The following is a 22,487-nucleotide window of genomic DNA, read 5'->3' on the forward strand; positions in this document are numbered from 1 at the left end:
CTCGCCACTGGGGACCCCCGCAATCTAGCATGCAGCACCCACCTGTAAACACTCCACCCCTGTGTGACGTCACGCCCCGCCCCCTCAATGCAAGTCTATGGGAGGGGCGTGACAACCGCCACGCCCCCTCCCAACGGCTGTCCGGGCATGCTGGGAGTTGTAGTTTTGCAACATCTGGAGGTCCGCAGGTTGAAGATCACTGTTGGGTTCAAAATCTTTTTTTTCTAGATTTTGGACCTTTAAAATAGGGTGCGTCTTATATGCCGGTGCGTCCTATAGGGCGAAAAATACGGTAACGCCATTTTTTTTTTTGGGAGCGTCACGGGGGGCCGAAAACCAATTCGTTTCAACGGAAAGTTTTTCCTTCTGCAGAAAAGTGCATTCACCGTTAAAGGGGTATTCCAGCCACAAATATTGGAGAAGTGCTAAATCGGTGTTTTCCAAAGAATCCAATAGAAGCGGCGTGCGTAGCGACATGATGGTGGCAATGGAGAGCGAGCAGAGATGTTCCAGAGTGACGGGGACACCCCGGGGACGCGGCGACAGCGATCCAGGGCAGCGGTGACGGTCCGGAGCGGCGGGGGACACGTGTGTATTACCTCCTATTCCAGTGATCTTTAACCTGCGGACCTCCAGATGTTGCAAAACTACAACTCCCAGCATGCCCGGACAGCCAACGGCTGTCCGGGCATGCTGGGAGTTGTAGTTTTGCAACATCTGGAGGTCCGCAGGTTAAAGACCACTGTCCTATACTTTACATTGTATTTGGTTCAAAATCTTTTTTTTCTAGATTTTGCACCTTTAAAATTGGGTGCGTCTTATAGGGCGAAAAATACGGTATTTTTCTTTTTCTCTAAAGCTCCAGCTTTCTTGTTAGGACATAATCAAGGCCTTATGTATCAGAGCTGTACACCCAGTGCCGCACAGCCTCCGGACCCGCACCGCAGTACGACCATACATCGGCCGCATACACCTTTAACACAACAAACCTGAATCTGGTTACCACAAGGGATCACTATAAAGGAATTTGCTTTCGGCAGCCCAGGGTTGTAATACACGTCGCCTCCAGGGACAGGCGCGGCGTTCCTAAGCTTTACTATAATCAGTAATTAATACTTGTCTAGAATTACACACTTCTGGTTTATTTGATTTAGGGATGTCCCAATACCATTGAATTTTTTTTATTTTTAAGACCTAGTATGACTACCATAACTTTAAAAAAATATAAATATTTTTTTAAATTTAATTTTAAGTACTCGCCGATATCAGTTACCGAATTTTTATTTTATTTATTTTTTAACTGTCAAGTGACAGGTTTTTTTTTTCTCAGTTTTTATTAGGGTAAGGGCTTTTATATATTAACACAAAAAAATAAAAATACATACAAATAAACTTTTTGACTCCACACAGGGCACTGTGTACTGCCTGTCACTCAGCTTTCCCAGGCTCCTGACAGTCTCTACAGAACACTGGGAAAAAGTCAGGTGACAGGAAGGAGGTACACACAAAACAAAAAAAAAACAAAAAAAAAAAAAACTTAAACCCATCTCCTGCATCCTTCGTCCTCTGCTGACGTCACTACTAGAGATGAGCGAACTTACAGTAAATTCGAATCGTCACGAACTTCTCGGCTCGGCAGTTGATGACTTTTCCTGCATAAATTAGTTCAGCTTTCAGGTGCTCCCGTGGGCTGGAAAAGGTGGATGCAGTCCTAGGAGACTCTTTCCTAGGACTGTATCCACCTTTTCCATCCCACCGGAGCACCTGAAAGCTGAACTAATTTATGCAGGAAAAGTCATCAACTGCCGAGCCGAGAAGTTCATGACGAATCGAATTTACTGTAAATTCGCTCATCTCTAGTCACTACTTATCTCTTCTAGCCGCTATAACTTTTTTATTTTTCCGTATATGTTGGGTCGTTTTTTTGCACCGTGATCTGTAGTTTTTATCGGTGCTATTTTTGTTTTGATGGGACTTTCTAATTGCTTTTTATAAAAAATTTTATGGTATATGAAGTGAAGTAAAAAATACTAAATTCTGGCTTTTTTTTTTTTTGAAGTTTAAACCATTGATCATGTGGTTTAATTAAAGATATATAGTATGGACATTTACGCATGCGGCAGTACCATATATGTTTATTTTGTTTACCTTATTTTATTTGGAAAAAGGGGGTGATTTAAAGGGTTAAATCACATGTCAATTTTTATTTTTACTTTTTTTTTTTTGCTTCTACTCTGGACAGTTCCTGAGACAAGCAGAGAGCACTGTTGTCGGACAGAAAAACTCAACTTCAGCAGCTGATAAGTACTGGTAGGATTAAAGGGGTTATGAAGGAAAAAAAAACTTTTTTTTTTAAAAAAAAAAAAAATCTATATATATATATCTATATCTATATCTATCTATCAACTGGCTCCAGAAAGTTAAACAGATTTGTAAATTACTTCTATTAAAAAATCTTAATCCTTTCAGTACTTATGAGGTTCTGAAGTTAAGGTTGTTCTTTTCTGTCTAAGTGCTCTCTGATGACACCTGTCTTGGGAAACACCCAGTTTAGAAGCAAATCCCCATAGCAAACCTCTTCTTAACTGGGCGGTCCCCGAGACACGTGTCATCAGAGAGCACTTAGACAGAAAAGAACAACCTTAACTTCAGAAGCTCATAAGTACTGAAAGGATTACGATTTTTTAATAGAAGTAATTTACAAATCTGTTTAACTTTCTGGCAACAGTTGATATGAAGAAAAAAATTCATGGAATACCCCTTGAATAGAGAGAGGGGAAAATAAGCGGCTGATAAACCCCATTTACTATGTAGCAGGGTTTCCCAAGCAGTGTGCCTCCAGCTGTTGCAAAACCACAACTCTAAGCATGCCCATGTCTGGGGATGCTGGGAGTTGTCGTTTTGCAACAGCTGGAGGCATGCTGTTTGGGAAGCCTTGCTACAACCCTGTCCACGTTCTGCCGGTGATTTGCTGTCAGTGGAATGTCCTTCATGGAAATGTTTACGTGTGGACATTCTACCATGTGAACATAGAGTAAAGGAATTTGCTTTCTGCAGCCGGTGATACCTCCAGGGACAGGCAAGGTGTTACACGGCTTTACTATCATCTCTAATTACTACTTGTCTAGAATTACACACTTCTGTTTGGGTTTTTATTTTATTTTTATTTTATTTTTTAATAGAGACTATGTAAAAAAAATAAATAAATAAATAAAAGGATCAGCCATACAACGGTACACCTGACAGCGACATGCTAAACTGGTTCAGCTTGTTTTCTTTGTATCAAGTCTGTGAGTTCGACCGTGCTTTACTTTTAAAGGGTACACACACGTGACTAACCCGCTGCGGGATGCCCACAGATTATGTTGCTACCCACTGACTGAAATGGGCAGCAACATAAACCGCTAACGGAATTTCAGCTGTGGGCAACCTGCAGCAGTCTAGTTAGGTGGGAATGTACACCTTAAAGGGGAATTCCGCTGCTAGACATGTTATTCCCTACTCAAAGTATAGGGAACAACATGTCTGATCGTGGGGGTCTGGCCGCTGGGGACCCCCGCCACGGCACCCGTCAACCGGTGCAAGGAGCGGACTCCACACTGTGCCGGACATTTTTTCACTATTTTTTTTTTTTTTTTATTACATGCAATCTGTAGGTGGAGTACTGATCAATATGACGCCATAGCATAGCATAGATCAGTGTTATCAGCGCTCCTTTACTACTGCCTGCCATGGCTGGCTGCAGTATAGGAGCAACGATCGGACAGCACGGAGCACGGTAAGGGACCTCCGGCCATCCTCCGATTGGGACACCGCAATTTCACCGCGGTGATCCCGATCAGCATCCCTGTGCTAACCGGCAGTAAATATCAGTTTTAGGACATTGATTCTCATTAGATGATGAGACTCCACCCCCTCTCCTTGCAAAGCCAGAAGGATTCATGGGAAATCTAGACAGCATTAAAAGGGTACTCCGGTGAAAAATGTTTTCAAATCAACTGGTGCAAGAAAGTTATACAGATTTGTAAAATACATCTATTTAAAAACCTAATACTTCCAGTACTTATCAGCTGCTGTATACTCCAGAGGAAGTTGTGTAGTTCCTTCCAGTCTGACCACAGTTCGCTCTGCTGCCACCTCTGTCCGTGTCAGGAACTGTCCAGAGCAGGAGAGGATTGCTATGAGGATTTGCTCCTACTCTGGACAGTTCCTGACACAGACAGGGGTGTCAGCAGAGAGCACTGTGGTCAGACTGAAAAGAACTACACAACTTCCTCTGGAGCATACAGCAGCTGATTAAGATTTTATTTATAGAACTAATTTATAAACTTAGTTGATTTGAAAACATTGAGATCAATCATTTCTGTTCTGGACTAGATACAAGATGGCTCAAACCTCATGCCTGCCACTTTGGTAAAAACAGGTAAGCACAATGCATACACAAGAACCTACATTTTTTTTTTTTTTATAAAAAAATTTTTTAAACTGTGAATTTTTATTAAGTGATTTTACAATACAGAAAGAGAAAAAAATAAAAATAACAATGACATAAGGGACCTGAGGGTCGTCAAGCATAGTAAACAGCATGAGTACTAACTATAGACTTCTAAACATCATGAATAATAGCATATGCTGAACTATATAAAAAAGGGAAAAAAAATAAAAATAATTTATATTATATATATATATATATATATATATATATATATATATATATATATATAAAAATAAAAAAAGATTCCCCAGAGTGCAACTATAGGAGAGCGTCTAGTGGAAAGACACACAGTCATGGTAAACTCAGCTGACTGCCTTGGATGCAAACGCTTTACACAATGCAGAAACCTGATCCCTCATTGCCTCGAGAAAAAGCTAAAGACGTAAAACACAAAAAGACTGGACCATAAATAGCTGAACCTGTTGACGCCGCGGAGGGGGAGGGGGGCTGGTCCAGAATCACGCAATCTTATCGGAAAAACTCCACAACTCTTTACGTTGAACCCAAAACGTACAGCAGCTTGTTTGGCACCAATTCAGACTCGCAGCTGCTTCCTGACCCCTGGAGTGATTCATTATAGCAGTATTTCCCTAACCGGGTGCCTCCAGCTGTTGCAAAACTACAACTCCCAGCATGCCCGGACAGCCAACGGCTGTCCGGGCATGCTGGGAGTTGTAGTTTTGCAACAGCTGAAGGCACACTGGTTGGGAAACGCCGCATTATAGCGCAAAGCTGCAGAACTTCTCCTGTCGCTTTGAATGCGAATAGAAGAGAAAAGTGACAGTGGCAGCGGAGTCACCAGCTCGGTAAATGGCAGCACTTTACAACAAGCGTTGTCGCTAGACTGAGCCGTGACCGCAGGGCTGCACAGTCACACCGGATTTCAGGAATAATCAATGGGCGAGAAAACAAAGGGGCCGGCGTGTGTGTGCGAAATCAATATGGATCGGACATGGCGAAGAGAGGCAGGAGAGTGAGAGAACAGGGGGGGCACATCAGCAAGTCATCAGAACTAGAGATGAGCGAACTTACAGTAAAATTCGATTCGTCACAAACTTCTCGGCTCGGCAGTTTATGTCTTTTCCTGCATAAATTAGTTCAGCTTTCCGGTGCTCCCGTGGGCTGGAAAAGGTGGATACAGTCCTAGGAGACTCTTTCCTAGGACTGTATCCACCTTTTCCAGCCCACCGGAGCACCTGAAGGCTGAACTAATTTACGCAGGATAAGTCATCAACTGCCGAGCCGAGAAGTTCGTGACGAATCGAATTTACTGTAAGTTCGCTCATCTCTAATCAGAACCAAAATAAGAATTATAATGGGGTTAACCCACCTGGGACAACCCCTATCCTTCAGGTTCATTGTAGGGTTAAAGGGGTTATACAGAGCTAATAAATGTTTTTTTTTTTTTTTTTTTTAAACAGTGCCACCCCCTTCCTCAGGTTGTATGTGGTATTACAACTTCATCCATTCACTTCAATGGAACTGAGCTGTAAAACCACACAAAACCTGAAGATAGGTGTGGCGCTGTTTTTGGAAGACATCTGTTATGTTTCTCTATTCTTTGATAATCCCTTTAAATAAATAAAATTAAATTAAATAAATAAAAATAAATTAAATAGATAAATTAAATAAATACATTAAATTAAAAAAACTTTTGATATGTCATAAAACATCTCAAGAGTTTTTATTGGTCCGAGTGGTTCAGAACAAACCGGGAGAAGCGTGCGCTTACCGCATTCTCTGTCTGCTCAGTCTCGCATCATCAGGACGGACTTCTATAAGGTAAGTCTTTGGGGCCCTTCAGGTCTCATAGATCCATAGCGGGGAAAGAGTGCGCACTTCTCTCTCTCGTCCTTCTCGGTCAGGCATTGTTAACACGTCAAAACTTTTGACCGGAATCTGGTGGAAAAACTCAGCTCAAAAGTTCTCCTGCATTCAATAGGGTTCTGCTGCACCCATCACACTGCGGAAATCCCAATTCCGGCCTATGCCGAAAGAACTGACAAGTCAATTCTATTGGCGGAATCTGCATGGCAGTCTATGGAGACGGCGCATTTCAAAGTGGTCCTAGTGCTGGAATGTTCTGCAGTCGGCCCGCTATTTGCAGAATGCCTGTCTGTGTTTTCCGGACTGACATTCCACAAAATTTCTGCTGCGTGAACATCGGGGTCTTCAAAAGGATTCTGGACTCATGTTTATTCTTTCGGCGGAATCCGCTGAGAAATGCATTGCCGCCTAGAGAGAAGGCAGAACGCGCCCAAGCGGTCCTAGCGCCGACTGATTCCTCCAGCGCCTGCTGTGTGAGTGTCGGATATTCCATAGTGTGAACCTGGCATATTAGCTTATACAGTGGTCCCTCAACATACGATGGTAATCCATTCCAAATAAACCATCGTTTGTTGAAACCATCGTATGTTGAGGGATCCGTGCAATGTAAAGTATAGGAGGTAATACTCACCTGTCCCCGCCGCTCCGGACCGTCACCGCTGCCCTGGAGGTCACCCTCCATCGCTGTCGCCGCGTCCCCGGGGTGTCCCCATCGCTCTGGAACATCTCTGCTGCCCGGAATCCTCGCTCTCAGTCGCCGCCATCACGTCGCTATGCACGCCGCTCTTATTGGATGACGGGACGGTGTGCGCGACAACGTGATGAAGTTGAAGGAGAGCGCCGGCGTAGCAGGGGACCCCGAAGAGGACGCGCCGGAGCCCCGAAGACATGCAAGTGATCGTCGGGGCACACGGTGCTGCCTTCAACATGCGATGGCCTCTGAGAGGCCATCGTATCTTGAAATGATCGTATGTCTGGGCCATTGTAGGTCGGGGGGGGGGGGGGGTCACTGTACATTGTGTATTTATATGTGGAAAATTCACAGCATCCAAAATCAGCAGCAATATGGACAAAATTGAACTATATATTATCCATACGATGCAGAAAACTGTATCTGTGCAGAAAGTGACCAGCGGTGTGGATTTTAAATGCACTTGATGAAAATGTTGCAGATTTGTTGCAGGTTTTTACCTGACTCCTTATGACAAATAAAAAATCTTTCTAATGTACTTTGTTTAAATTTTTTTTTTAGTTTTCTGTTTTATTTGTGTTTAAAAAAGCTGCCACTAGGTGTTTCGCTACTTGTCCAGAGCACATTCTCTCCTCCCCATCTCTTGCACAGACTTTGGACTCCTTCTGGCCTGGCAGAAGTCCAAAATCAGGAAAGGCAGCCTGGAGTGCTGAGAGGGGGGGGTGCAGCCTTAGCCAATCATAGCTCATCTCACACTGAACTTCTCTGGGCTGTGTGTAGCAGAGTGAGGGAGGAAGTTCTCCCCTGTATGGCTTCAGATGAGGTCTCGCCTGCTGGGGAACGCCCCTTCCCAGTCTGTGAATCTGACTGAGCAGAAAATACAGAACAATATCAAGGTAGAAAACTAAAAAATTATAAAAATAAAAGGCAGTGGGTGGTTTATCATGATGGGGGCAGTGACCTGGGAGGATTATAAAATGTAACAAGATCATTAGAGGTACTCTTTAAAGGGGTACTCGGCCCCTTGACTTCTTATCCCCTATCCGAAGGATAGGGGATAAGATGTCAGATCGCCGGGGTCCCGCTGCTGGGGACCCCCGGGATCTCGGCTGCGGCACCCCGCTATCATTACTGCACAGAGCAAACTCGCTCTGTGAGTAATGACGGCCAATACAGGGGCCGGAGCATCGGCTCCGCCCCTCATGAAGTCACGGCCCACCCCCTCAATACAAGTCTATGGGAAGGGGCGTGGCGGCCATCCCATCCTTCCATAGACTTGCATTAAGGGAATGGGCCGTGACGTCATGAGGGGCGGAGCCTTGACGTAACTATGCTCCGGCCCCTGTATCGCCGGTCATGACGCACAGAGCGAACGTGCTCTGCGCAGTAATGATGGCGGGGTCCCCAGCAGCGGGACCCCGGCGATCTGACATCTTATCTCCTATCCTTTGGATAGGAGATAAGATGTCTAGGGGCGGAGTACCCCTATAATGTAAACTTAATAACTGAACACAGCTTCAAATCTGCAGTAGATCCTGTACATGTGAATCAGGGGAGGTACTCTTTAAGTCAAAATCCACAACGAAATTTAGTGTTGTGGTTAATCTGTGTTACAGTAAAATACCCAGATTTTAAACACAATGGAGCAGATGTACTCAGCCTACGTAAAGGTATATTCACATACTGCGGATGTGTCGACCATTTGCTGCAGATTTTGCAGCATGCGGACATAATTCAGAGTGTAATCTGAGTCTAGGTCAGGGCTTCTCAAACAGTGTAGCCAAAGGCTGTTCAGGCATGCTGGGAGTTGTAGTTTTCCTCACCCTGGTTAGGAAACACTGGTATAGACACAGTCTTAAAAGTGGCCATACGATTTCAAGTCAGTTATAGCAAATCCCCATAGCAAACCTCTGACACTTCCTGACACAGACAGAGGTGGCAGCAGAGAGCACTGTGGTAAGACTGGAAAGAACTACACAACTTCCTCTGGAGCATACAGCTGCTGATAAGTACTCCAAGAATTAAGATTTTTTTTTTTTAAAGAGAAGCAATTTACAAATTTATATATAACTTTATGGCACCAGTTGATTTAAAAACCATTTGTTTTCCACCGGAGATAAATCATTTCTGTTCTGAACTAGATACAGGATGGCTCAAACCCCATGCCTGCCACATCAGTAAAAACAGGTAAGCACAAGGCATACACAAGAACCTCTACATTATCTAATAAAAGCCTCTGCCGAACGCTACAAGGGAAAAATAAATAAAAAAATAAAAATAAAAAAAAATAAAAATAAAAAAAGATTCCCCAGAGTGCTACTTTAGAATACAGTCTAGTGGAAAGACACACAGGATTTGGGGGCAGCCACAGCCCTGCACATCCAGAGCTTCCAAAGGCAGGAACAGAATGCTAGAACTACAGTACAGACTATAAAGAAATAGGTAAGAGGGAGAAATCGTATACATTTATATCTGATTAGGGTTTATAGAAAGCAGAGGATTGTCTCCCCTTTTGCCCTGGATCGGTGTTTCCCAACCAGCGTGCCTCCAGCTGTTGCAAAACTACAACTCCCAGCATGCCCGGACAGCCTTCGGCTGTCCGGGCATGCTGGGAGTTGTAGTTTTGCAACAGCTGGAGGCACGCTGGTTGGGAAACACTGCCCTGGAGGGTGAATTAGACAACGGCTCTGACCTTTGATCTTTATAATAAAGAAGCATTTCTATAATATGCAGAACACAAAGCATAATCATGCATGATAAGTAAGTGCCCCCCCATGGAGCACCATGTATAAATCTCAAAAAAGATAAATAAAATCACGGCGCAAACATCCGTGCGACCTTACCTGTGTATCCCGCTGTCCAGCCCCAGGACGCCACCATAGCCAAGAGCCATTTAAACATGACTCCTTCTATATACCAGAAGAGTTTACTGTCTATAAGTCTGAGAGGTTGCAGAGCTATTAAATATAATACATAGGATGGAATGGCAACCATGTTGTTGACCACCATGAAGGCGAACCGTACGACCATGACGAAAATAAGAATCCCCATCTTCCTGATCGTCGCCAGGGTGACCGCCATCTTGCCCGCGCAGAGCTGAACCAGTGCCTGGGAGAGAGGGAAAAATAAAAAGTAAAAATTACTAGATGGAACATAAACCAGATGGACCCAACTTTCCCAGGAATCGATTAGACTTGCAGAAGAGGAGGACTCAAGGTCTTATAGGTCAGGACAGTAACGTGTTGTATCCCATCCCCCCCCCCCCCCCCCACCGGTACAGACGCCAGTTCAGTGTTGACATGCAAATCTAGATAAGAGTCACCGCGTGTCCCACAGCCTTGTGCTCGCTGCCAAAAACTTCCTCTTTGTTAATAGGAATGAGCTGGTACGATCATAGAGCTGTGACATCCGTCACCTAACACCCCCGCCCCCCCCCCCCACCCCATCGCATGGACGACCCCGAGAAAAACTCACAGCGACAAGAATGCTGCCCAGGACCCCTCCTGACAGCCCCACAAGGTCACATCACAAAGCGCCGTGACATTGCAGCCCGGTGTGGACACATGGTGTGACACTGCTGCCTGTCGGGGTATTGTATGTAAAGAAAGGGGGGGGCAATTATTTACCTATGGATCCTGCATGTAGACCAGTGGTCACCAAATTGTGGACCCTCCTGATGTCACAGAACTACAACTCCAAACTGTTCGGGCATGCGGGAAGATGTAGTTTGGCAACATCTGAAGTGTCCACAGTATGGAGACCCCTGGAATACAGAAAGAGCAACAAAATATAAAGTTAGGCCCCTTTCACACTACAAAATTCTCAGTCGCCATGGCATCCTGCCACCTGGGATTTGTCAAGCCCTTAGGCCCCTTTCACACTACAAAATTCTCAGTTTTTAAACATCCGTATGAAGTTCCATCTGAAAACCAGCTGAAAACGGCAGTAACAAAATCCTATACGTCCGTTAGAAAATCCCATTATAGTCTATGGGATTTTCTGATTTCCGTTTTAATCCGTTATTGATAACGGACGTTATTTTGTGACGGAAGATAGTTCGGAAGAAATACTGCATGCACTATTTTTTCCGTTACTATCTACCGTCACAAAATAATGTCCGCTATCAATAACGGATTAAAACGGAAATCAGAAAATCCCATAGACTATAATGGGATTTTCTAACGGACGTATAGGATTTTGTTACTGCCGTTTTCAGCTGGTTTTCAGACGGAACTTCATGCGGATGTTTAAAAACGGAGAATTTTGTAGTGTGAAAGGGGCCTAAGGGCTTGACAAATCCCAGGTGGCAGGATGCCATGGCGACTGAGAATTTCATAGTGCCACCTAGGTTTTTGTCGACCTTTTCCGATAAAGGCTTATCCATCTTAAAAAAAAATATTAAGAAATTTAAAAAAAAAAAAATTATTATTATAATTCTGCCAGTAGTCAGTGCTCCGGTGTTATGCGAGCAGTGGAGGTTAGTTGACCGCTGCGGCCAAACAGCGGCCTCGACAGTCACACTCCAACTGCAGGCAGAGCTGGGGATCAGCACGGGATTGGAAGCCGAGGTAAGAAAAAGTTCTCTTTTTTTAAGATTAGAGAACACTAATGACTGTGATACACGGGGAGATGAGGGGAAAGTAATGACTGACACACACGGGGAGATGAGGGGACAGCAATGACTGTGACACACGGGAAGATGAGGGGACAGCAATGACTGGAGATGGTGACAGTAATGACTGACACACGGGGAGAATAGGTGACAGTAATGACTGACATAGGGGGATGAAGGGGGACATAATGTGACACGGGAGAGATGAGGGGACAGCAATAACTGACACATGGGGAAGATGAGGGGGAATTAATGACTGTGACACAGAATTTTCACACGCTAAAAATGATAAACTTGTTGAGGCGGTTAGTAAAATATTTGCTTAGTCTTAGACTGCGCTCACACACACATTCCGAAAAGGCGCCATTTTTTGCAGCGATTGTGGTCATTTGCCGTTAATATGCACGGATTATTTCACCAGTACCGCAAAGCCAAACTTGCCTCCAGTTCAAAGTAAGCCGCGCCGGACTGATCGCTCAGACTCTGCTTAAAAATAAATATAGTTTGGAAATATTTATTTTGCAATGTCAAGTTTAAAATGCAACATATAACAGTGAAAGCACATTTCAACACTTTTTATTTATTTATTTTATATTATTTTTTTCAAAGCGTAAACTTTGCACCAGAATTTTAATGTAAACACGAGAATGAGCCTTTTATGTAGAGTAAATAAAATGTCCTGTTATCTGGACTAAATCTGACACCACGGCCACTTTTGCAAAACTGGAGCGCATCATGCAAACTTTTTATTTTATTTTTTTTGGAAATTAAAAAATTTGCCAGGAAAACTTGGTAAAAAGTGGAGGAGAAATCAAGTTTTGATCACCCATTCTGCTGGGGAATTACCATGGGGAGTTACCAATGTGAGCTAAAAGCAAAGAGATTATCATATGGTGAGGAAACAAACTTTAACCCCTTTGGGCCTTAAAGGGGTACTCCCACCCTAGACATCTTATCCCCTATCCAAAGGATAGGGGATAAGATGTCCGATCGCGGGGGTCCCGCCGTTGGGGACCCCCGAATTATTGCATGCAGCACCCACCTGTGTACTCACCTGAACCGCTGGAGGGTCTGAGTAGCGACTCAGACCCTCCAGCGGTTCCGGTGAGAACACAGGTGGGTGCCGCTTTCAATAATGCGGGGGTCCCCAGCGGCGGGACCCCCGCGATCAGACATCTTATCTCCTCCAGAGGTTCCGGTGAGAACACAGGTGGGTGCCGCATTCAATAATGGGACCCCCGCGATCAGACATCTTATGCCGCATTCAATAATGGGACCCCCGCGATCAGACATCTTATCCCCAATCTTATCCCCATCCAGCGGTTCTGGTGAGAACACAGGTGGGTGCCACATTCAATAATGCAGGGGTCCCCAGCGGCGGGACCCCCGCGATCAGACATCTTATCCCCTATCTTCTCCCCTCCAGCGGTTCCGGTGAGAACACAGGTGGGTGTCAAATTCAATAATGCGGGGGTCCCCAGCGATCAGACATCTTATCCCCTAGAGGGGATAATATGTCTAGGGTGGGAGTACCCCTTTTTCCTCCTCGCCTTCAAAAAAAATCATAACTCTTATTTTCATCCACAGACTAGTATGAGGGCTTGTTTTTTGTGCGACCAGTTGTCTGTTGTAATTACATCCCTCATTTTACCATAAAATGTATGGCGCAACCAAAAAAATACTATTTGTGTGGGGAAATTGATAAGAGAACCTCAATTTAGCAAGTTTTGGAAGGTTTTGTTTTCATGCTGTAGACTTTACGGTAAAATGGAGAGGTTTTCTTTATTCTGTGGGTCAATACGATTAAAATGATACCCATGTTATATGCTTTTCTATTATTGTACCCCTTAAAAAAAAAAAAAAAAAAAAACACAAAATTTTGAAACAAATTACAGCTTTTAAAATCCCTCTATTTTGCTGACCTATAACTTTTTCATTTTTCCACATAAGCGGCGGTATGAGGGCTCATTTTTTTGCGTCGTGATCTGTACTTTTTTATACCACATTTGCATATATAAAAACTTTTAAAAAATTTATTATCAATTTTTTGGGGAATAAATTGTTATAAAAAAAAGCGTACAGGATAAAAAACCATTATATTTTAATATTTACACACGTGGCGATAAAAATGTTTATGAAAAATATTTTTGTATACACTTTTTGGGGTAAAATAGGGAAAAGGGACAATTTACGTTTTTATTGGAGGAGGGGATTTAAAAAAAAAAAAAAATTTTCCTTATATTTTTTACTTTTATTTTTACACTTTAATAGTCCCCATAGGGGACTATTTATAGCAATCATTTGATTGCTAATACTGTTCAGTGCTATGCATAGGGCATAGCACTGATCAGTGTTATCGGTCATCTTCTGCTCTGGTCTGCTCGATCTCAGACCAGAGCAGAAGATCCCGGGAGACGGACGGAGGCAGATTACAGATCTGATCGCCGTGGCAGCACTGCGGGCGATCCGATCATGCATTTTTCTGTCCGCACTCCCGCACATGCCGTGATCTATAACGATCACGGCATCTGAGGGGTTAATGGCAGACACCCACGCAATACTGGCAGGTCCCTGGCTGCCATCAGCAGCCGGAAACTGCCGCGCAAGACCCGAGCATCGCTCCGATGCTCGCGGTCATGTCCAGAATGTAAATGTACGTCCTGGTGCGTTAAGTACCACTGCACCAGGATATACATTTACGTCCTGCGTCGTTAAGGGGTTAAAGAGTACCTGTCACAAGATAAAACTTTTAATATCATGTTCCTTGTGCAATTAGACACTTTCCCACTCGCTTCTATTTAAAAATTATCAACATAAATATGTAATAGAAAAAACGGCCACTAGGTGGCTCTGTTCTGTTCCCTGCTGCAAATAATACAGCCTGGCAGGAGTCCAAACTCAGGAAGTGTTTCTCTGCACTGAGCTTGATTGACAGCTGGACAGAAAGTGAAAGCACCACAGATTCTCACAGAAAGCTGCACAGACTGAAACCTGCAGAAGAGCCTCACTGAAATCTGCAGAGCCTGAGGTCTTCTATTCATCACAGCACTGCAACCATGTGAGGGCGGAAGCGGTCCCCCAGCAGGCTTCAGTGATGTCATGCCTGCCGAGAAACACCCACTTTCTCCTGCTGGGAGATTACACTATGTGAGCAGGAAGAATAGGTACGATACACAGCTTTTTAAAGCTACCTTATTTGGTGACAGGTACTCTTTAAATCACTTCCTATTATGCAAAGAATAACCATGGTGTAGACTGGTCATAGTCTGCCCTCTCCTCTGAGAGTAGGAAGCCCCCATACCGATTTTATGGTTGGCCGACCGATTTGTTGGCCTATTAGGCCAAAATCTATTTTCTCACGTATCTATAGTTTCTTGTGTTATGTTTGAGCTTTGCTCTCCACTGTTTTTCTATTCCTTTTAGTACTACATTGTTCTACTAATAAAAATACAATGGTTGTCCGATCCCATAAAAAAAAAAAAAAAAAAAAAACGCTGGCCATCATTACATCTTTTTGTTTAAGTGTTTGTGTGTTCTTAAGGTGCTCATACACCATCAAAAGTCGAAGGTTCATGTGTTGTGAATGGGGAGAGGGTAAGTAGGCCGCTACCACGCATCTCTGGCACAGCCCACTGGGGAGAATCTAGTTTTCCTTCATACACATTAAAGCAGTGTTTCCCCAACCAGGGTGCCTCCAGCTGTTGCAAAGCCACTGTCTGTTGGCTGTCCGGGCATGTTGGGAGTTGTGGCTTTGCAACAGCTGGAGGCACTCAAGTAAAAAAAAAAAAAACTGCATTTCACCTGTGACTGCCCCCCCTCTCCCTTACTGTTGTTCCCTGATGTACTTTGAGACGAACCCTTGATGACGACTTAGATGGTGGATGGTGGGCCTGTCGGAGGTGGCGGACGGGGACTCTGAGGTTGGTGCTACTTCTTTGCTATGTTCTCCCTCTTTTGCTTATAATCCCTTCTTTTTCATCCTCTGTTTACTCCTCTGTTCTCTTCCCCTCTTTCGATACTGTAGATATTGTCATTAGCCAGTTTTTCCTCAAGAATGTGAACAGAAAACTTGTTTAGCTACTCAGGAAGAATACGCAGTAGTTTACGTTATTTGGTACGATGTGTTATGGTCCTTAAGTACGAAGGCTTTTATTGACTGTACTGTGTGAATACTCCTTCAATAAACTTTGTTTGAATATAAAAAAAAAAAAAAAAAAAAAAAAATTAAAAAACTGCATTAGAGAGTTGTCTGGACTTTTTAGACATATACCATACATATACAGCATGCTTATGCTATTTGATTATGAAGCAAGCTCAGTCTTAAAGGGGTACTCCGGTGCTTAGACATCTTATCCCCTATCCAAAGGATAGGGGATAAGATGCCTGATCGCGGGAGTCCCGCAGCTGGGGACGCCCGAGATCATGCACGCGGCACCCCGTTTGTAATCAGTCCCCGGAGCGTGTTCGCTCCGCGTCTGATTAAGGTCGACCGCAGGGCCGGCGGCTTGTGACGTCATGCTCCGCCCCTCAATGCAAGCCTACAGGAGGGGGCGTGATAGCCATCACGTCACACGCCGCCGCCTCTGCGGTCGACCGTAATCAGAGCAGGAGCGAACACGCTCCGGGGACTGATTACAAACGGGGTGCCGCGTGCATGATCGCGGGCGTTCCCAGCTGCGGGACTCCCGCGATCAGGCATCTTCTCCCCTATCCTTTGGATAGGGGATAAGATGTCTAAGCACCGGAGTACCCCTTTAAACAGTGAAAGTCAGCTGCTATCAGCAGCCGGCGATCACCGTTAACAACTGACAAAAGTAATCAAGTTATTGCACCAGTCAGATCGGCAATAGGAGAGCACTGATCAGTATAAGCAATCAAATTGATTGCTTATAAAAGTCCCCTAGGGTAACATAAATGTATATAAAAAAAAAAAAAAAATTATGTTTCAAATATAAAAATAGAGATATTGTCGCTCACTCTTGTGGGGGGGGGAGCTTTTCTGAGCTTGGAGACCCCACTTTATGATGATGCAGTCCTGACATTTGCAACCACTATTTACCATTAGTGAGTATGGTGGATCCAACAGCTAAGACCCTAATAAGTCATTTTTTTGACAGGTGAGGGGTCCATCCTTAAAGGGGAACTCCATCCAAAATTACCTTATCCCCTAGCCACAGAGGTTGGATAGGGGATAAAGGTAATTTCCTATCCCCCTATCCCCCCGCGGTCAGATACTTACCCCCTATCCTGTGGAGAAGGAATAAGTTAAGTTTGGTTAGAGATCTACATCACTTTATAGTTTAAAAAATGGAAAATCTTGGAAACCGTCATATGCAATCACTTCAAGATCTGTAGGGTTCCAACTTTTGCGACCCATACTTCCCAATGTGATCCCACCTTTAGGACCCCATTATATCCCATCACCTTATGTCTGGTGGGGTATGACTTTGGGCAACCCCCAGATACAATCACATTTTGATCAATGCACGCTGACCTCCGGGAGATCTATATACCATCACTATTTGATCAGTGGGGGTCCAACCTCTAAGACCCCCCCCCCCCATAAACATGAGACAAAAGGGTCCTCAATGCTGGTAAAGTGATGCCTCCCCTTCACAGTGCCGCTACCAGACACTCAACTTGCAGGGAAAGCTTCGGCTGGGTTCACACCACATTTTTACCATACTGTTTTCAATCAATTTTTCTACAGAAACCGTATGGCAAAAAAAAGGATGGAACAGTATGGAAAAAAGTAAACCGTATACTGTTTTTAAAAGTGCATACAGTTCCGTCCGTTTTTATTTTTTTTAAAAACATAAGTTTTTGAAAATGTTGTCCATTTTTAATGGGAGGGGTCTTGGGTGGGGACTTTATGATGCAAATGCGCATGTGCAAAGTAAAAACAGTATACAGTTACCGTATGGAACCGTATACATGTCCGTTTCCCATTGACGTCCATGCAAAAAAAAAAAAAAAACGTATGCGGTTGCAGAACGATTTTTAAACCGGAGTCAAAACTGTGGTCAACTACGGTTTTGAGTACGGGAGAAAACCGTATTGCAAGCAAACCGTACACAACCGGATGCATACGGTTTTCAATTATTTGTCTATGTAAACGGTTTTCAATACGGCTCCATACGTTTTCAATAATGAAAACGTCTACGGGAAACGTACTTGAAAAATGTGGTGTGAACCCACCCTTAGAAGGAGACGCAACCCTACACCAGCCCTGCAGCTCCTTCACTCTCAGAATCAGGGGTGATCCCAGTGGTCGGACCCCTACAATTCATGAAGTGCTCACACATCCTTGCGAGATGCTATGACTTTATAAGATGGGTCATGTTTCATGATCAGGACAGGCGCACACGCTCTTAGACGATTAGAGAAATTTTTGGCCAGTTGAAGGGTAAACCAATGACTGAACCCACTCGACCAGAGGAACAGGAAACAAAGGCGAGTCAAAGGGCATCTGCGCACCACTTAAAGGACAAGTCCACTCTAGTAGAGATGCCACTTATACAGCGTTCCTAAAAACCGAGTGCCTCCAGCTGTTGCAAAACTACAACTCCCAGTTTGCCCAGACAGCTTTGGCTGGGAGTTGTAGTTTTGCAACAGCTGGAGGCACCACGGTTGTAAAACACTTCTCTTATATATAGGTGTAACTGCTCTGTATCATTCACTCCAATGTCATTGGAGTTATTGGTGTTTCTCATGGCTCTCAGGACATCTACCAAATGCTGGAAGAGACCAGAATACCATCTGGCAGTGATACCCCCTCTACCTGTGGCCCTCCAGCAGTGACCTAACTACAATTCCCAGAATGCCCTGATACACCCCAGTACTATTCTGACAGTGATTCCCCCCAACCCGGCTTTCTGGCAGTTACAAAACTACAATTCCCAGCATGCAGCTGTAAAGCCACAGGTTGGGGGTCACTGTCAGAAAAGTACCAGCGTGTACCAGTGCATGCTAGGTGTTGTAGTTTACAACTCCCAGTATGCCACAACATCCTGGTGCCCTTACAACAGTGATCAACATACCTGTGAAAGTGGACCAAGGTGTAAGGGCATGCTAGGAGTAGTGGTTCTGCAGCAGCTGACGTCAATGACGTAAGGGTATCAGGGTATGCAGGGAGTTGTAAATTTGCAACAGTTTAAAAGCCAAAAGGATGGGAATAACTACTGTAGTAAGGGCACAAGGGTTTCAAGACCTGCTGGGAGTTGTAGTTTTGCAACAGTTAAAGAGCCACAGGCTGGCAATCACTATCGTGAGGGTACCGGAGTGTCAGGGCATACTGAGAGTTGTTGTTTTGCAACAGCCAAAAAGCCACAGGTTTGGGGATTACTATTGTGGTAAGGGTACCAGGGCATACTGGGAGTTGTAGTTCCACAAAAGCCGAGAGGCCACAGGTACTGGGCTCACTGTCAAAAGGCTACTAAGGTTTCAAGGCATGCTAGGAGTTGTAGTTTTGCAACAGCTGAGGAGCCACAGATAAGGGGGTCACGGTCATAAAAGTACGGGGGTGTCTGGGAATGCTGAGTGAGTGGCAAAGGGTGGGAATTACCATCGTCAGGATACCAGGCCACGCTGGGAGTTGTAGTCTTGTAACAGCTGAACAAGACGGCTGTCATCCCCCAACATGTGGCTCTTCAGATGTTGCAACTCCCAGCATGCCCCGACATCCGGGTACCCTTAGGATAGTGATCCTAAACCCGTAGAAGGGTAAAAGAGTGTCAGGGTATGTGTTAAGGGTACCAGGGCATGCTGGGAATTGTACTTTTGCAAAAGCTGAAAAGCCACAGGTTGGGAATTACTATTGAGCTAAGGGTTAAGGGTATCTGGGTATATTGAGAGCTGTGGTTGCTTTGAGCCACAGGTTGGGGATCACTGCTGTTAGAATACCAGGGTGTCTGGACATGCTGGGAGTTGTAGTTTTGCAAAATTTGGAGGTCCTCAGATTGCCCATTAGTACACTACAGTATCAATGATCCAGCGTTAAGATTTGGACGCAATGACCTCATCCAGAACAAGGTCATGTGACCAGCCTTTCACCTGTTGTGATGTCATCAGGTGACACATGACACCTCAACAACAGGGGTGGAGAAGGGTTTTCCCCAGGAATCCCCTTTAAATGTAGATTCCCCCATAGATCCCCACAGGCCAAAACTTATCAGCGACCTCCACGATCACGACTCCTATTGGATTATACATTATACGGATCCACTATATCTTATCCGAGAGATCATTCAGGTTATAACAGTGATGGCAGTGTGATGGTCCGCGGCGCAGTGATCGGTGGTACCATGTGGGAATTGGTTAGGTATGGGCACTATATATATATATATATATATATATATATATATATATATATATATATATATATACACACACACACACACACATACACATATATATATATATATATATATATATATATATATATACACACAGGCAGGCACAATGTATGGCTGATCATACAGTTATATAGATTATAGAGATTAGATGGGAGATTACAGGGCAGTGATGGGTCACAGGTACAGGGAGGACACAGGACACACACAGAGGACAGGGGGACACATTGGGAGAGGGGCAGCAGTCACGTGATGTGCATGGACATGAGGACAAGACACACAGACGCACGGATGGATGGACACAGGCTTGACATTACTGCGCCTGCGCACAACGTTCTCCATGTAACGGCTCCTACAAGACTACATCCCGGCTCTGCCCTCCTCCTCCCCCCTCCGCCTATCCCCAGCATCCTCTGCCCGGCTCTCACCTGCGGGGCCCCGGGTCCCGGTGTATGACCGTGTCGGTTGGAGGAGCTGGCGGTGGGAGAAGCCTTCCTCCTCCTCCACCTCCTCCTCCTCCGCCTCCCAGCAGCGCTGACTGACTGAGATCCCCCCCCCTCCAGCGCTATTCGCACTATCACAGGCCGACACGCTGATTGGATGAAAAGAGCCGGGGATCGACCAATCCCTTTGCGCGCCGGCAGACCACGCCTCTGACGTCACGTTAAGGAAGGGCGGGGTAATGGCGGTTTACGAGAAGAGCGGGTGGGAGTGTCGGGGGGATGCTGAGGAGGGGGGAGTAGAGGTGACGGGATGTGGGGACGTGAACGTGGCTGGGATGAAGGGGTTAAATGAATAAACCGGGTGTTGGTTATTATTACCCGAACGGGTGGCACTGTAACTGCCCTTGCCAAACACATGGGCACTGAAGATTCACATAGAAACTCCACCCCCGGGTACTTTGGGGGCGTGGCTTGTGATAAGCTACGCCCCTACATCAATGGTCTTCAACCTGCGGACCTCCAGATGTTGCAAAACTACAATTCCCAGAATGCCCGGACAGCCAACTACACTGTAACTGCCCATGGCAAACACATGGGCACTGAAGACTCACATAGAAACTCCACCCCCGGGTACTTTGGGGGCGTGGCTTGTGATAAGCCACGCCCCTATATCAATGGTCTTCAACTTGCAGACCTCCAGATGTTGCAAAACTACAATTCCCAGCATGCCCGGACAGCCAAATACACTGTAACTGCCCTTGGCAAACACATGGGCACTGAAGACTCACATAGAAACTCCACCTCCAGGAACTTTGGGGGCGTGTCTTATGATAAGCCACGCCTCTACATCAATGGTCTTCAACCTGTGGACCTCCAGATGTTGCAAAACTACAATTCCCAGCATGCCCGGACAGCCAACGACACTGTAACTGCCCTTGGCAAACACATGGGCACTGAAGACTCACATAGAAACTCCACCCCCGGGTAATTTGGGGGCGTGGCTTGTGGTAAGCCAAGCCCCTATATCGATGGTCTTCAACCTGCGGACCTCCAGATGTTGCAAAACTACAACTCCCAGCATGCCCGGACAGCCGTTGGCTGTCCGGGCATGCTGGGAGTTGTAGTTTTGCAACATCTGGAGGTCCACAGGTTGGATACCACTGCCCTATATGGTCAAAGAAAATAGGAGAAACTTGTCAAAACTTGCGCAGAAAAGTTGACTAGTTGCCCATAGCAACCTATCAGAAACTTTATTTTATTCAGAAACCTAAAATAAAATTAAAAAAAAGTAATCTGATTGGTTGCAATAAACAACTGGTCATCATTTCCTCTGCACAAGTTTTGATTAATTTCCCCACCATTTCTTCCCAAAACAGCGCCACCCCTTTCCTCAGGTTGTGAGTGGTATTACAGCTTGGCTCCATTCACTTCAATGGAACTGATCTGCAATACCACACACAACCTGAGGATAGGGGTGGTGCTGTTTTTTTTTTTTTTTTAAAGCCCTTGTTCTCATAAAGGTCCAATGAGTTCAAGTGGCAACTGGAGATCTCTAACCCATCCTCCTACTGTTGAATGGTCGCTCTTCTGATACAGCCTGGTAGAATCAGGCTGTATAAGTGGAGCGCCGATCACAATGCTATGCATTAGGCATCGCATTGTACAGTGAATGCAATCAAATTATTGGATATTATTGTTCCCAAAGTGTAAAATAAATAATATAAAAAATGTTTTTAAAATTAAAAACAAAAAATGGTACCAATAAAAACTACAGATCATGGTGCAAAAAATGCGCCCTCACACATCCGAGTATACAGGGGGGAAAAAAGTTATAGGGGTCAGAAGAGGACAATTTTAAGCATACTTATTTTGTAAAAAAAAAAGTTTGACTTTTTTAACCTGTTGAGGACGAAGGGCGTACCTGTACACCCTTCGGCCACTCCCTTTTGATAAGGCGGGGCCATGCCATGGCCCAGCGTCATAGCGGGTCCGGCCCGGCCTGTAACAACGGCCGGGACAGTGGCTGATCCAGGGGGGGGCAACGGGGCAATTGACAGGGCCCACCCTG

At 44.9% G+C, this 22,487-nt stretch overlaps 1 protein-coding gene across 2 annotated transcripts in view; it reads right to left on the reverse strand.

Annotated features, from left to right (window-relative positions):
* Positions 1-20,558, reverse strand: part of LPGAT1 (lysophosphatidylglycerol acyltransferase 1) — a 102,014-nt gene extending 81,456 nt beyond the window's left edge. Inside the window, exons 1-3 of one of the 2 annotated variants that reach the window (XM_056568260.1) lie at positions 20,405-20,517; positions 15,483-15,672; positions 9,857-10,121 (exon numbers count right to left, since the gene is read on the reverse strand). In XM_056568260.1, the coding sequence (XP_056424235.1) occupies positions 9,857-10,094 (238 nt within the window). In that variant the 5' untranslated portion in view covers positions 10,095-10,121; positions 15,483-15,672; positions 20,405-20,517. Of the gene's footprint in view, positions 1-9,856; positions 10,122-15,482; positions 15,673-20,404 lie in introns of both variants that reach the window. The other variant, XM_056568262.1, reaches the window with a different exon arrangement.
* Between the last annotated feature and the right edge of the window lie 1,929 nt (positions 20,559-22,487).

Source organism: Hyla sarda, chromosome 3 (genome assembly GCF_029499605.1).
Source record: "Hyla sarda isolate aHylSar1 chromosome 3, aHylSar1.hap1, whole genome shotgun sequence".
NCBI classification, from domain to species: domain Eukaryota; kingdom Metazoa; phylum Chordata; class Amphibia; order Anura; family Hylidae; genus Hyla; species Hyla sarda.